This window comes from Saimiri boliviensis, chromosome X (assembly GCF_048565385.1).
Source record: "Saimiri boliviensis isolate mSaiBol1 chromosome X, mSaiBol1.pri, whole genome shotgun sequence".
Classification (NCBI taxonomy): domain Eukaryota; kingdom Metazoa; phylum Chordata; class Mammalia; order Primates; family Cebidae; genus Saimiri; species Saimiri boliviensis.
In genome coordinates this window covers 127,257,930-127,273,109 of record NC_133470.1, presented here as the reverse complement: position 1 = coordinate 127,273,109, position 15,180 = coordinate 127,257,930, and the positions used below count along the sequence as shown (strand labels likewise).

General features: G+C 37.8%; 1 protein-coding gene across 2 annotated transcripts in view; it reads right to left on the bottom strand.

Annotated features, from left to right (window-relative positions):
- Nucleotides 1-15,180, bottom strand: part of MORC4 (MORC family CW-type zinc finger 4) — a 64,069-nt gene that overhangs the window by 25,352 nt on the left and 23,537 nt on the right. For both annotated transcript variants that reach the window (XM_039464143.2, XM_039464144.2), the window contains exons 10-13: nt 6,579-6,677; nt 3,064-3,192; nt 1,670-1,738; nt 1,162-1,216 (exon numbers count right to left, since the gene is read on the bottom strand). In XM_039464143.2, coding sequence (XP_039320077.1) covers nt 1,162-1,216; nt 1,670-1,738; nt 3,064-3,192; nt 6,579-6,677 — 352 coding nt within the window. The remainder of the gene's footprint in view (nt 1-1,161; nt 1,217-1,669; nt 1,739-3,063; nt 3,193-6,578; nt 6,678-15,180) is intronic.

Genomic DNA, 15,180 nt, shown 5'->3' with positions numbered 1-15,180 from the left:
CAACTTACTTATTGGCTCCTAGAATTATCCCACCCCCAACATAAACCCAGACCCCCTAATCATTGTCTAATTCTCTTTTGTGACTCAGTTTAAGGCTGAGTTTTCACTCCTCTGAGATGTGTGATGAGGGTAGGGACGGTGGGAAAATGCACTGCGGCAAGTGTCTATGCCAGTTTGGGAGAAATGCATGCGACAGACTAACATATATTCACAGTACATACACACGGACATGCATCTGGATCTTGTGGGAGAGCCAGCTCATGAAAATAGTATGAATGATTACGGTGAGGGAATATATAGGGGAGGTAAACTGAATGAGAACAGGGCAGTCCTAGGAAATCTCCCAATCTCTACAACAGACTATTAAACCAAGACATTAGGGTATGAAACCTGATTATTCATATGCCTGGGTCTTGGCAGGATATCAGAAGAAGAATTAGTATTAAATTGCCTCTATCCTCACCAGTCTGACCTACCCTGATTGAGTGGTTGGAAGGTGAATCTAACATGCGACTAGCAGATCTCTCTGGGAAAGAGGGTCAAGAGGGAAATCATGCAGAAAGGCAAGGTTGGGAGGGGAAGATATATGGGTGCTATGGTGGCTGTCAGGAAAGGAGTGTCCCTGAAAGGACGGCCAACCTTATTGCACCCTTCAGCGTCCGGAGCTGGGCAACCATGTCCGAGAGACAGTGCTCCTGAAAATTCAAAACAGCAGAGTCTTTATAAAGCCAGCCAGCCTGAAAGCAGGGATCAGGAAGGAGTACAAAGAACCACCCTTTCTTCCCAAGAGGAAGGAGGAAGCAATCACCCCTGAATCCTGGAAGAAAAGAGACAGGAAAACCAGACATTTAACAGGAGAAGCCTATATGAGGATGGAACACAACGCTGAATATTCTGTGACACTGAATGTGACATTCACACTGTCCAGAGTCAGTACTGAATCCAAATTTGGCAAATAAATGATTTGAGTCTTCTATTTTTGGTGATCTAAACATCAGTGACAGCAGAGCAAAGCAAAACCAAAAGATCCAATGAAAAGAAGACCACCAGAAGAAATGGTTTATTTCTATGCAGCTTTCAAGATTGCTGCTTCCTTTAACTTATAGCCTCTGCTGGGGAAAATGTCATGTGAGAAAGATAAGGATGTGCACTGCCTCTCACCTGGTGGTTCTCATTTTCCATAGGCATCTTCTTCTTCTCCTCAACAGTTTGCTCTCTAGGAGAAGACAAAAGTGCTATTTAGTTCACTCATGAAACTTCTCAGTTTGAAATGGACTGTTAATTGTAGATTTAGGTTATAACGTTCCTTCCAAATTACAAACAGTGTGAGTCTCACTGAGTAACTGAGGGTGCCTTTCTGAACTAGACTACTGAAGTGAGATTTCAAGTGCCCCATGAAAAAGAGAGAGAGACAGAGAGACAGAGAGAGAGAGAGAGAGAGAGAGAGAGAGGAGAGAGAGAGAGATTAAAGACAATCACTAGTTGAGACATTCAAGAGATGGTTAGGAGGAATAAAGAACTGGGAGAGCAGTGAGGTGAGGGGGGAAACTATTTTTTAAGAACCAAAAATATTCCTCTCTTCTCAAAACTCCCCTGTCCTATTAGGAAGTGTCAGGCTCCTCTACCCTATGACAGAATGACAGAGAACACCATCTCATGTATACTCAACTGTTTCTTAGCTTTGCTCAAATACAGGTCTTCATCATTGAGTTCTTGTTCCTCTGGAACAGAGCACCTCCTGCAGTATAGAGAAGAAATCATCCTTTGGAAGCAAAATGTGCCCTTCACTTTTACCTTTTACTTTCCTTACAACTATGCAGGTTAACAACCCTGTAACATTATAAAGTTCAGACCTCATTCAAATTATAAAACCTTGTTATACTTAAGGCATGAGAAAGAGAACTTTAAGAGTAAAAACTGAAAGGAAGTACTAGAAAATGCATTCAGTTGTCAAAAGTAATCCTAGAAACAAACAAACAAAACTTAACAGTAATTGGCAACTATATTATACCCAGTTTATAAAGGGGTAAAGTGGCCTGGACGATTATGTATCCAGTACTAAAAGATAAAGTATTCAAATACGAGACTTCTAAGTACTCAGTTCCATATTCTAATTACACAATCTCATTTACTCTCCATGGAAAGATATTTAGGCATATCTAGAGACTGAGGAAATGCTTATATTTATAGACCTAATCTTTGTTCATTTCACTTCTTCAATTTCAGATATTTTTACCCATTTTAGCACCTTTCTTTCTATCAGTAATCAGTATTTATCCTGCAAAATGAACTTTCAGAAAGTCATAGCTGAATTGAAGCACACTGACTTATTATTATGAATCTATGTAACTACTGAGTCAAATTTTTAAAAACTTTTAAATTAAAGTTAATGCTCACAGATATGCCAGACACTACTTAGATGTTGGATGCTGCAAGGAACATATGGTATATTAGGAAGACAAACACACAAACAGCGCTGAATATACAATAGGTACAGGTACTACTGCATAACATTGATTCTGAATATGAAGCATATAAAGAAAATCATCGACTTGACCTGAAATGTAAGCCCTTGTTCTCGAGGAGTGTACAATCTCTTGAAGAGCCAAAACATACATACATTAAAAACATCCAAAAAGTACAAAACCATATGTGAACAAATGTCAACAATCAAATACCAGAGGAAGTCAGAGTAAAATCACTGTAAACTATGGTCAACAGGAAAAGCATCACACAAAAGACTTGCTCTCCAGATGGATGTGATTAAGATAGAAAGATGGAATGCAGACAGTCACTGCAAGCAAGAAGAATGACACTATCAAAGTCATGGAAGTGAGAGTAAGCATTTCATGTGTAGGGAATAGTGAAGCCACAAGCCTGGCTCAAGTATAGAGTCTGTGTTAAAATACAATGAAATGTAAGACTAGATAGGTAAGGTAGGGTCAGGTAGCACAGGGCCTTGAGTCCCAGGCTGAAGGGTGTGAACCTGACATGAAAAATGTTTAGACTATAGAGATAGATCAGGAGTTATTTTGAGCATAAGATTGAGTCCTGGAACCTTACCTGTACTTTGGATGAGAATTATAATAACAAAACCATCTTGCAGGTAACATGGATGGATCAATCTTGCCAGGAAGCTTCCTCCATTTAAGACACTCATCACACTGAACCCATGTCTGGTCAGGGACCTTCCTGAATGAACAAAAATGGAAGTGTGACTATGTATATCTTAGCTCCGTGCTTTCTCTTACATTAGAAAGGTGCAGCCTAAAACAGAAATAATCTAATATTATATATGAAATGTGTTAGGAATGTTATCATCTCGGTGCCCAAAATGTATCTATTTTTAACTTCACAGATAAAATGATAGAACTATAGCAAGTTACAAGTATTAACATGGTGAACTATTATTATTTATGGAGGTCAATAATACCCTATAACCAAAAACCACTTGTACCCCAAAAGCTACGGAAAAAAAATTAATAATATTTATCCTGGTATCTTTGTTCTAAGCAAAAAAACAGGGTAATTTTAACTCTAAAATGTATTAACTTGAAAATTTGTTTATTACTATATTACCAAGAAATAAAACCCACAGAAACATTTTGTCTGCCTCTGTCCGATCATGTAACAGACTTAAAATGCATTTATGAGAGTCATGGAAGCATTGCCATTAACACATCTCCCCAATTTCCCTGCAGAGACTCCCTATTCCTTTTTATTTCCCTCAAAAAACCTTTGCTTATAATACTTCAATCAAAATTTTACTAGGTTAATATTCCTAAAGTAAATCTTAAAAAGTAATATAAATGTGATTAAACTTCATATCTAGAAATGGTGGCTCCAGACAACAATGGGATTAAATTATTAAGATAAAACTCTTCCAGAGATCAACTCTTAAAATGTATATCCACTCCCATTCCCCTCAGTTACCTACACTTTAGAGAGAATGTGTTTCTCTGAGAAAGAAGGTGGCCCTTATATGACAGAAGTACTCAGTACGTAAGATGTAAAAGATAGGCTGGAGTGAGAATGGAGAAGGCAAGAGAAAAGACACACAAAGCAAGAAGAGGGGCACCTCAGCCAATTTCACTAACATGTAATTTAGCCTGAGTTTTATGTATGTTATATTTATACTGCTCTTATACTAGATAGTTCAATAGACTGGTGTGGTCCTTTTATGTCTTCGTTCAATAATTTCCTTATCATCTTAAATTGTGCTTTTTTCTTTTTTTCTTTCTTTCTTTTTTTTAAGACAGGGTCTCTCTCTGCTGCCAAGGCTGGAGTACAGTGTTGCAATTTTGGTTCATTGCAACCTCCTCCTTCTAGGCTCAAGCAATCCTCCCACCTCAGCCTCCCAGGTAGCTGGGACTACAGGCACGAGCCACCACACTTGGCTAAGTCTTGTACTTTTGGTAGAGATAGGGTTTTAGAGACAGGGTTTCACCATGTTGCCCAGGCTGGTCTCGAACTCCTGAGATCAAGCAATCTGCCTGCCTCAGCCTCCCAAAGTGCTGGGATTACAGGTGTGAGCCACTGCACCTGGCTTTCAATTGTGCTTTTTTCTAAATATAAAAGTAATATAAGCTCATTACTAAAAAACTAGAAAATACAGAAAGATATACAGAAGAAAATAAAAGGCACTCATAAGTCTACCACTGAAATACAATGCCCTCTTCTTTTATTTTTTATTTTTTTGAGACAAAGTCTTGCTCTGCCGCCAGGCTGGAGTGCAGTGGTCCAATTTCTGCTCGTTGCAACCTCTGCCTCCTGGATTCAAGCAATTCCCCTGCCTCAGCCTCCTGAGTAGCTGGGACTACAGGCACACACCACCACACCCAGCTAATTTTTTGTACTTTAGTAGAGACCGGGTTTCACCATGTTAGCCAGAATGCTCATGATCTCCTGACCTCGTGATTTGCCCGCCTCAGCCTCCCAAACTGCTGGGATTACAGGCATAATCCATCGTGCATGGCCTGCCCTCTTCTTTTTTAAAACCCTGTTTGAACAAAGAAAGTTTGTACACATTTTTGGACCTACAGCTTCCTACCTCCTAGCTCCAGGCTGTTCTAGCCTTGCAACCTCTAAGCTCTAAGCTCAGGCCTGACCTCTGGTGTCTATATATTTCAAGACAGCCACTGTTTTAGAGCCAGAGCCAGCAAAAAGCAGCTTCAGCAGTAGTGGGAGGAGAGAAGAAAGGTCATATTAGCTTTGGGTCTACATGCATATGCACAGGAGAGTCTCTGGCAGAACGCCAGTATTACTCTCTCGGGGATAGGCATGCTTAGAGGAAGCAACCCTCTGTTTTGGGCTCCATGCAGATCATGGTAGATCCTTCAATCCAGGCAGATAGAAGAGGCTTTTAGCTCATCCTTTCAGTAAACAGGTAGTTGAGGAGGCTGTACTACATTCCCCTCATCGCGTCCCTCCGAGAGTAGCAGTTAATAACTTAGGTTTGGGAAACCTGATTACCTATATTCAATCCTAAGCTCTATTACTTGCTGCTTGTCTAACCTTAGGCAAGGGACTTAAGTTCTTGGTGTATCAGTCTCTACATCTGTAAAGAAATAATAATAATATCTAACAGATAGGGTTGTTGTGATGATTAAGTATATCACTGGATGGAAAGAACCTAGAACAGTGCCCGACATATAAGCATTCAATAAATAATTGCCATTATTACAATTCTGCTTCCAGCGCATACACTCTCTAGCAGTATGTAAATGTCTGTTTCACTGCATTAATCTCTGCTAATTTGAAAGGCAAAAAATGGCATCTCATCTTAGTTTGTACGTTGAAAACTATGGAGGATGGCCATGAGCTAAGATCTTCAGAATAAGAAGAGGGTGATATACATAGAGCCATTAGGTTGCATTTGAAATAAAATTTTATATCATACATTTGCCTAATAATTTCCATTAAAAAAACAGGTGCCTACTCCAAAACATTCTACCACTCTAATGTTTGTCTTGTTGGTGGTGTAACTGATGGTGTATGTGTTGCTACACATTCGATCCTCTGTATTACACTCCTTATCTGACTTGTCTGTCTTAGAGTCAATAAATTCTACTTTTTCTTTAACCTATGGGGTTCTCTATTTCTACTCTGAAGTACTGGTACAGTCCCAGCAATATTCACTACCAGTAAAGAAAAGGTAAGTTTGCTAACATGTCTGAACACCTACTATATGCCAGTCACTGTGCTAAAAATGTTATGTCATCTAATTTAATATATTCAGAGAGGTGAAGTAACTTACTTACCCAAGCTCACCCAACTATTAAAAAGCACATCTGGATTTTCAACCCAGGAATGTTTGATTTAAATTGCCATCCTCTTCTACTATATCACACTACCTGTTTCAAATTGATAGTACTAAACTCTTCACGTTTATGACCCAGAGTGTAAACGTGTTCAACCAGAATGAAGAGGTTTAGAGAATGAAGCAATTAGTACCTGTGAGTTCCTATTTTTAGTCAATTAAACTTCCAGATGTGAAAAACACCATCTTACCCTTGTTACTTCAATTTGATCTATGGATATTACCCCTAATACATTCATATTCTATATCTATTACTTACGGTATTGGCCTGGCTACAGGTGAGGTCTCAAAATTATCTTGAGATGTTTTCTCCTTCCAGTAAGCATTGAGCTTCTGGGCAAGGGCATTTATTGTTAACCTGAAAGAAAATGAAAGAAGTATGTCAAAGTTCAGCACTTGCTGAACAATTCTTTGATCTTTGAAAAGTTCCCATTTAACAGACGCCAATAATTTAGAGCATTTGACATACTTTTGAACATCTACACTTTAAGAAACCAAGATGGGAATCCATTGCCTTTGCAAGCTACGTGTCAAAATAACAAAAGTCGTAATGCTGAACAGTCACTTTAGTTGTAAAGGTGAAATGGTCACAAGTGCTAAAAAGCAGAGCTCTACAAATTTTCAGGGCTTGCTGAATCAGGGAGTGGGTGGGTAACTTGACATTAGAGACAGAGAACCAAACTGCAGACATAGGGCAGAGCCAAATATCGATAAGTTGATGGGGAGTTATTTGATTGTCGTATGACCACAGGTAGATAATTTAGAACAAGGTAAAAGTCAAAGGATCAAATACTGTGCCCTATCTATTATAAATCAATCAAACATTAACTCTAGTATGTCTGTATAGTTCCTCTTCATCCAAATGCTGATCATAGCATTATGGCGCCCATGAACAAGCACTCTTCAACATTCTACTACACAGCCATTACTGGAGGCTGTATCTGAGTTCCAGTGCTTGCTCTTTATTTTTTTTCCCAATGAACAACAGTAGACTCAGGGTCAGAAAAAAATGTAATTTGTAAAAATCAAATCCTAAATTTTACTTTTAAAAACGTCCAACTTTTGAATTACTAATTCCTATTTAATTCCGCAACCCAAGATTCCAACTTAATGTAGAGCTATACACAACTGGAAAACTGCACAATTAGAATTCAGAATTTTTAAAATATCTTTACCCCCTGGATCATTCCCCAAGGATTTTGCAGAGCTCTTCTCTTCTTAAGAGAAACTCTTCCTTATCTCCATCTTATTCATATTAAATTACATTCTCACTACACAGAAAAGATTAAAGCAATCATATATGAGCTCCCCTACAAATTCTTATTCCCCTTCAACCTACTCTATGTTTATATCCTTCCCTCAAGTCACAGTTGAAGAACTATTGCTCATTTCCTCTTAAAATTCTACTTAAAATCTACTTTAAGGAGAAGTAAATTAGATGGGCTTATGGGAAGACGGCAGAATAAGAAGCACGTGGAAGCTGTCTCCTTACATATACAACAACTACAGTAGCAGAAGCTGCCTGATTTAACGATTTTGAAACTCTGGAGTCTACGGAAGGGTTGCAACTTCCAGGGGAAGGTTTGGATGGTAAACTCTGGTTAATTTTGGTCAATTTCAGTTCTTACCTCAGTAATAGCTACCCATCCCCCACTCCTAGCCCTATGGCAAACAACCCTGCATGTGTTCCAAGAGCAACTTGTAGGAGCCAGTGTGGGCAAAAAGGACACTTTCCTCTAAATATTGCAAATCTATCCTCTTATCACTGCCTGCTGCTTCTGATCACAGAAGTGAAAACAAAAAGGCAAGAGGCCATTGTTGTTGAACCTCCCCCACTGTTTCAACCCTCTTCTCCGGTTGAAGTGACATCCACAGGATTCAAAGTCCTGGCATCTTCTCTTCCTTCTCTATTTCTCTTTTCCCCCTTTAGTGAGCCAGACATAAAGACAATGACATTCAAAAGCATTTGCACCTATGGGGAAAATTAGAAAGCCACCGTGAATGCCCAGAAAAAAACACAAGCTGAGAAAAGAAATGAAAAGACCTTAAATTTACCTCTCAGGTTAATCTTTGGCACAGAGAAAGCCTACAAAAACAACCACCACCACCACCAACAACAAAGGAAAGGAGAGTTTTATTTCCACAGTTATCACATTATTAGATTCAAATATCCAGTTTGCAACAAAAAGTCACAAGGCATACAAAGAAACAAGACAGGGTGGCCCATTTCATTCAAAGGAAAAAAAATAGAAACCACCCCTGAAAAAGAACTGACGATAGATCAACTTTACAAAGATTTTAGAACGGTCATAAAGATACTAAAAAATCTATAGGAAGATGAGCAGAAAGTCAAGAAAACAATGCATAAGCAAAATAGAAAATCAATAAAGAGATTAAACATAAAAATCCAAAAGAAAGTCTGGTGCTGAAAAGTCTAAAAGCTGAAATGAAAAATCCACTGTAGGAATTCAAAGTCAGATTTGATCAGACAGAAAAAAGAAGCCGTGAACTTGAAGACAAAAAATGAAAATTATCAAGTATAAAGAGCAGAAAGAATAGATTGAAGAAAAGTAAACAAAAACTAAGGGACCCAAAGGACACCATTAGTGGTCCAACATATATGTATTAACAGAGTCTGAAAAAGAGAAAAGAGAAAGGAACAGAAAGAATATTTGAATAAATAATTGCCAGAAACTTCCCAAATTTGCTAAAAGACACAAATATAAGCATCCAAGCTGAATTCCAAGTAGGATGAACTCAGAGAGACCCAGACCCAGACCCATTATAATCAAACTGTGAAAGCCAAAGACAAAGAGAGAATCTTAAAAGCAGCAAGAGAGAAACAGTATTATTACATTCAAGGAATCCTTGCAGTTTGTAAATTCCATTTTTTGTTTTCTACATAACCTAAGAGAATACATTTACAAGAAAAAAAAATTGACCAAGCATGAGCCACCACTTTGGGAGGCCGAGGCAGGTGGAACATCTGAGGTCAGGAGTTCGAGACTAGCCTGATCAACATGGTAAAACACTGTCTCTACTAAAAATGCAAAATTAGCTGGGCATGGTGGCACATGCCTGTAATGCCAGCTACATGGGAGGCTGAGGCAGGAAAATCTTGCTTGAACCAGGAAGGGGAAGTTGTAGTGAGCCAAGATGGAGCCATTGCACTCTAGCCTGAGCAACAAGAGCAAAAGTCTGTCTCAAAAAAAAAAAAAAAAAAAAAGAAAGAAAGAAAAGAAAAGAAAAGAAAAGAAAGAAAAAAAAGAAAAAAATTATGATTCTGAAAGCTAATATTATTGTAACTTTGTTTTGTAACTTCACATTTTGTTTTCTACATCAGTCTGTTTCCTGACTGTAGAATTTTAAGGGTCCAATAGGCTTTTCTCCATTTCTTTAAAAGAAATTCAAGCTAGTTTTAATGCTAGTGTGCCATTCTTAAGATTATGGGTCTCATGGATATTCATGTCATCCAAGAAGAGGCTCTTGGCAGGTCTTTCCTAGGGAATCCTGTATCTATACTTGGCTTCAGCTGAGATGGCTATGGAGATCTGTGAGCCACATGCTTTATCTTTTCAAAGAGTATTTTGTGTGACTGAATGCTCTGATCTTTCAATATTTCTGAGATATTAACAAAAGATTGTCCAGCCCCAGCCTCAGTATTTCTCTAGAGCATATTTTCCTGACAGTGAATCTCTAAATTTTAGCGTCTTTTGCAATCTGGATGGACTGAGAATTTCCGAAATCATTGAGTTCTGGTTTCTTTTTGTTTAACAGTTTATTCTTCAGTTTGTCCCTTTCCTCTTGCATTTTTCTTAAGCAGCAAGAAGACACCAGGCCACATCCTTAACACTTTTCTTGAAGATCTTCTCAGCTAAATTTCCAATTTCATCATTAACAAGTTCTGTTTTCCACATAACTGTAGGACAGTTTTGCTAAGCTTTCTGCCACTGTATAACAAGGATCAACTTCTCTCAAGTTTTCGAATAACAAGTTTGTCAGTTCCTTCTGAGCCTTCACTAGCAATGCCTTTAACATCCATATTTCTACCAATAGTCTGTTTACAATGATTTGGGTATTCTCTAAGGCAATTTGTGTTTTCTCTACCATATTTTTCACTCTTTCTGAACCATCACCAGTGAAATTATTTAACATCCATATTTCTGCTAATGTTAGTTCAAGGTAATCTAGGTTTTTTCTAAGCTTCTCAAAATTTTTGCAGCCTCTGCCAATTGCCGATTCCAAAGCCACTTCCGATAGCAGCACCCCACTTCCAGGTACCATCTGCTACTTCCTTTTTCATTACATCATATCTTTGTGAATCTGGATTTAATCCATTTACATTTAAAGTAATTACTGTTAAGGAGAGACTAATTTCTGTCATTTTGCTGTTTGTTTTCTGTGTCCCTTGTAGCTTTCTTTGCCCTTCATTTCATACAGTTCTGTCTTTTGTGTTTGGGTGATATTTGTTTTTTGTAGTGAAACATTTGAATTCCTTTCTCATTTCCTTTTGTGTATATTCTATAGTTATTTTCTTTGTGGTTTTCATGGGAATATATTTAACATCTTTAAGTTATGACACTCTAATTTGGATTTATACCACCTTAACTTCAATTCCTTACAAAAGTTCTGCTCCTTTAAAAGTTCTATCACCATTCCTTTCAGTTGTTGATATCACAAAATTACATCTTTGTACATTGTGTTGTCAAAAATCATAAATAATTTGTAATGCATTAGCCGGGCTAGATTTTGAAAATGCCTAGGACTTGTGACTCCTTTTTTCCTTTTAGTTTCTCCCCCATTAGAACAATAATATATATAATTAGTATCCTATGCTTGTTTTACCATTGTATTTTAACAGCAAAATACAAGAGAAAATACATATCCACAGATGTAGAGGAATTTTACCCCAAGATGTACCATACTCAGAGTGTCACTCTTACGTGATTTCGATAATGAGATTTGAGACTTGTGAGCAGATGACATTTACATGAAATTTTTGACTCTGCACTGATGCTGTTTGGGTGGAAAATTTTGGAAACGTTGGGATGAGGTGAACATATTTTGCATATTAGATGTAAGTGGAATCTGAGGGGACAAAGGGCAGACTGTGATAGACATAATGTTTACACAGCAAGTGGGAATTAAGGATACTCATCAGTTGACCTTAAGATAGGAAGAATATCCTGAATTATCCAATGCAATCACAAGGAAACTTAAAAGTAGAAGAGTGTGGCAGCAGAGTTAGAATCAGAGAAGATGTGATGACAGAAGCAAAGTCATGAGAGTGATGCAATATGGGGACTCAACCTATCGCTGCTAGCTTTGAAGCTGAAAGAAAAGGGCCATGGGCAAGGAATGCTGGCAACCTCCATAAGCTGGAAAGGGCAGGAAAATGGATTCTTTCCTAGAGTCTCCAGAAAGGAATGCAGCCCTGCCAACACCTTGATTATAGCCCAGGGAGATCTGTGTACATCTAACCTACAGACCACTAAGACAGTAAATTAATATTGTTTTCAACCACTAAGTTATGTGGTAATTTGTTATGACAGCAATAGAGCATAATTTCTGTGGTTTATAGACAGAAGTTGAGTATCACTGTATTTCCCTCAAAAATGTAAAATGTTTCATGGCTCTCCTATGAATTCATTATGGGTAGCTTAGCATGTAGTTTAGGAATGATGGTTCTAGGACAGGAGTCAGCAAACTGGAGCCAAATCCAGCCCACTGCCTGTTTTTGTAAACAAAACTGTATTAGACACAACCATGCTCATTCCTTTACTTAGGGTCTATGGCTGCTTTCATACTCAAAATTAAGTAGTTGTGAACTTTTCTGGACCTTTTCAGAAAAAGTTTGCCAACTGCTCCTCCAGAATATGGCCCAACTCTACCCATTTAACTTGGCTTGCCTTCACTCTGGTTATATCCCATTATCTCCACTCCCCATATTCTTACCATTCTCAGTTCCTGTCACTACCTTAGCTCATGCTACAATTTCATCCTAGAATTCCTTTAGTCTCTTCCACATCTTAATCATGTAAGGCACATCTCAAATCACACTTTCTATCCAAAACCTTCCCCATCTACTCTATCAGGGCATTTCCCCCATAACATACCACTTAGGTTTTGACTGATCAAAGAGCCACTGTATTGCTCTCCAAATTACTTCATATATGTTACAATCTGTTGATACAAATGACTGTAAGCTCCTTAAAGACAGCAAGCAACCATGTCGTGAATTTCTCTGGAAAATTCCACAAAGCCCAGCCACTGTGTTATATACCAGTGGTGTTCAATTAATATGTATTGACTACATTTCTTAAACTGAAATTCACTTTAAAATGTTCTAAGTTTGAGCCCTGATAGTTGCAGCTGAAATCACATCCATAACTGTTAAAAGTGATATTACAGATGATTTATTTGTAGACATTCCAGAAGTATGATGGCTGGTATCTCTTATCATCTGCAGATTTTGTTATCTGTAATACTCACAGGATGAGTTTGCTATAGCAATCTTCTCTAATCCCTCTCTTAAATTCCTATGTTTTTAATTTAAATACCTTTTCATTTTATGTAAAATAGATTGGATAAAAAAGGGCAATGGTACAAGAGTTGGCACAAGAGAACTGGCACAAGAAGAACTGGCATAAGAGTTATGCAAATTTGTTATCCTCAAAAGACTGTAAGAAGAATAGTATACTAGTTCTCTGTTTTTAATAAAGTATGTAGCATATGTTAAGTCAGAAATCCTGTGTGTTCAACTGAATAAATCTACTGTCTATAGACTCTCTCTCTCTGAATCTACTGCAATCACCTCATCATACCAGAACTCGACATCAAAAACCAAAAGTCTAATGCCTGTAAAACTTAAAAGGTAGATTTAGGGGGTTGGTGGCAAAGATGATATAGAAATATGTTAAATAATTTTTAATATCAAACATTTGAGTTTCACAACTCTTAATTATTTAGGTGGTCATCAGCAATTCACTATTCTCTTCACTCAAGTGAAACATAATAACTTGGCTTGGAGACTTTTGTCAAACTGATGTCTTTCCCAAGCTTTCACTCTTAAGAGTCAGTCAAGTCCTGGTCAAAGATTTCCATTATGGGCCAGATTTATATTGAAATGACCATTTTACTTAGACTGAGGACAGGTAGTTGTCATAACCACTGAGTACCCCAAGTAACCAGGAACCAATTACCCTGAAATTAATTTGGAGTTGCCATTCTAATAGCTGCCTCTGTCAAACACTAAACCTAAAATTCTCGTGGTTCAAGACAAATTAAGGTACAAGACTTAACTTTATTACAGTTTGGGCACAAAACAAAAGAGATTTGGGAAATTTCTTTTCTCCCACTCTAAGAAAAATATTTGCTACTGAGACTTCAAGGAAAATGACAGCAAATGTCCTCATGCCTTCTTTCTCCATACTCCCAGAATACCCCTTACCCTTTTGTGCCCTTGCAGATACTTCCCTCTGGTTAAAATGTCCTTCCTCTATTGTCCATCCAGAAAATTCTAACCTTTCCTTCATATTTAAGCTCAAATATAATCTGCTTGTGAAGCCTTCCTTGACTCTCTCAAGCATAAAGTTCTCCCCCCTTTGCACATATCCCTTATTAAAGTAATTATTTTGTAAGTATTTAAGTTTCTTATTTGCATATATACTTGTTCATAGGTGTCAAAGAGTCTTATTTTTCATCCCTAGTACCTGGCACATAAAAGCTATCTCATAATACTTAATGAAATAAAGACCCATCTCCCTCTTGACATTTTTAAAATAAACTATTCTAACCTAGCTTTAAAAACTCCTTTGTCTTCTAAAAATATCCCTACTGGTTCAGCCATAATGTCAGGTTCCTTTCTGATTCTTACCTGTTTGCCTGCCCTATTAAATCTAGCTGCTTTAATGAAAGCACATGTCTTTCCCGCTGTTCTATCACTTTCCTCTAAATCTGTTCACTGTCTTCAAGAAAATTTTTTGGAACGAACTTCAAACTGCCTTTTTTCCCCAGTGTAATCCGTAATTTCAGATCCACTCATCTGTTTCCATTAAGATCAATTCCAAAGCTTTTCATTTCACCAGACATCTTTTACCAAATTACTCCTATGCTCTTTGCATAATTTCTTTCTTTTTTTTTTTTTTTTGGAAAATTGTTTGGTGCCATTTAATAGTGTTGTACGTCTGCATGTCATATAACTTTGCATCTCCAGTCCTAAGTATAATTCCAAACAGGCATCATTGTTTATGTATACCAAAAGACATATAAAGAATGTCCATAGCAGAGCTAATTGTAATAACCTCACTGGAAACTATCTTTTCTTTTTTTTTTTTAACTGCATTTTAGGTTTTGGGGTACATGTGAAGAATATGCAAGATTGTTGCATAGGTACACACATGGCAGTGTGGTTTGCTGCCTTCTGTCCCCTCACCTGTATCTGTCATTTCTCCCCATGCTGTCTCTTCCCACCTCCCCACCCTCTCTGTCCCTCCCCCATTTCTCCCCAACAGACCCCAGTGTGTAGTGCTCCCCTCCCTGTGTCCATGTGTTCTCATTGTTCAACACCCGCCTATGAGTGAGAACATGCAGCGTTGGATTTTCTGCTCTTGTGTCAGTTTGCTGAGAATGATGGTTTCCAGGTTCATCCATGTCCCTACAAAGGACACGAACTCATCGTTTTAGATGGCTGCGTAATACTCCATGGTGTATATGTATAATTTCTAAAGGTAAGGTTTATCTCAATGAGACTCTATATGCCATTCAGCAAACTTTAATTTTAAAATGAAATCATTTTACCTCTAATCTTGGAAAACAAATTTGAAGTAATTCTCAGTTAACTTATTTAGCTGGTTTTTAGA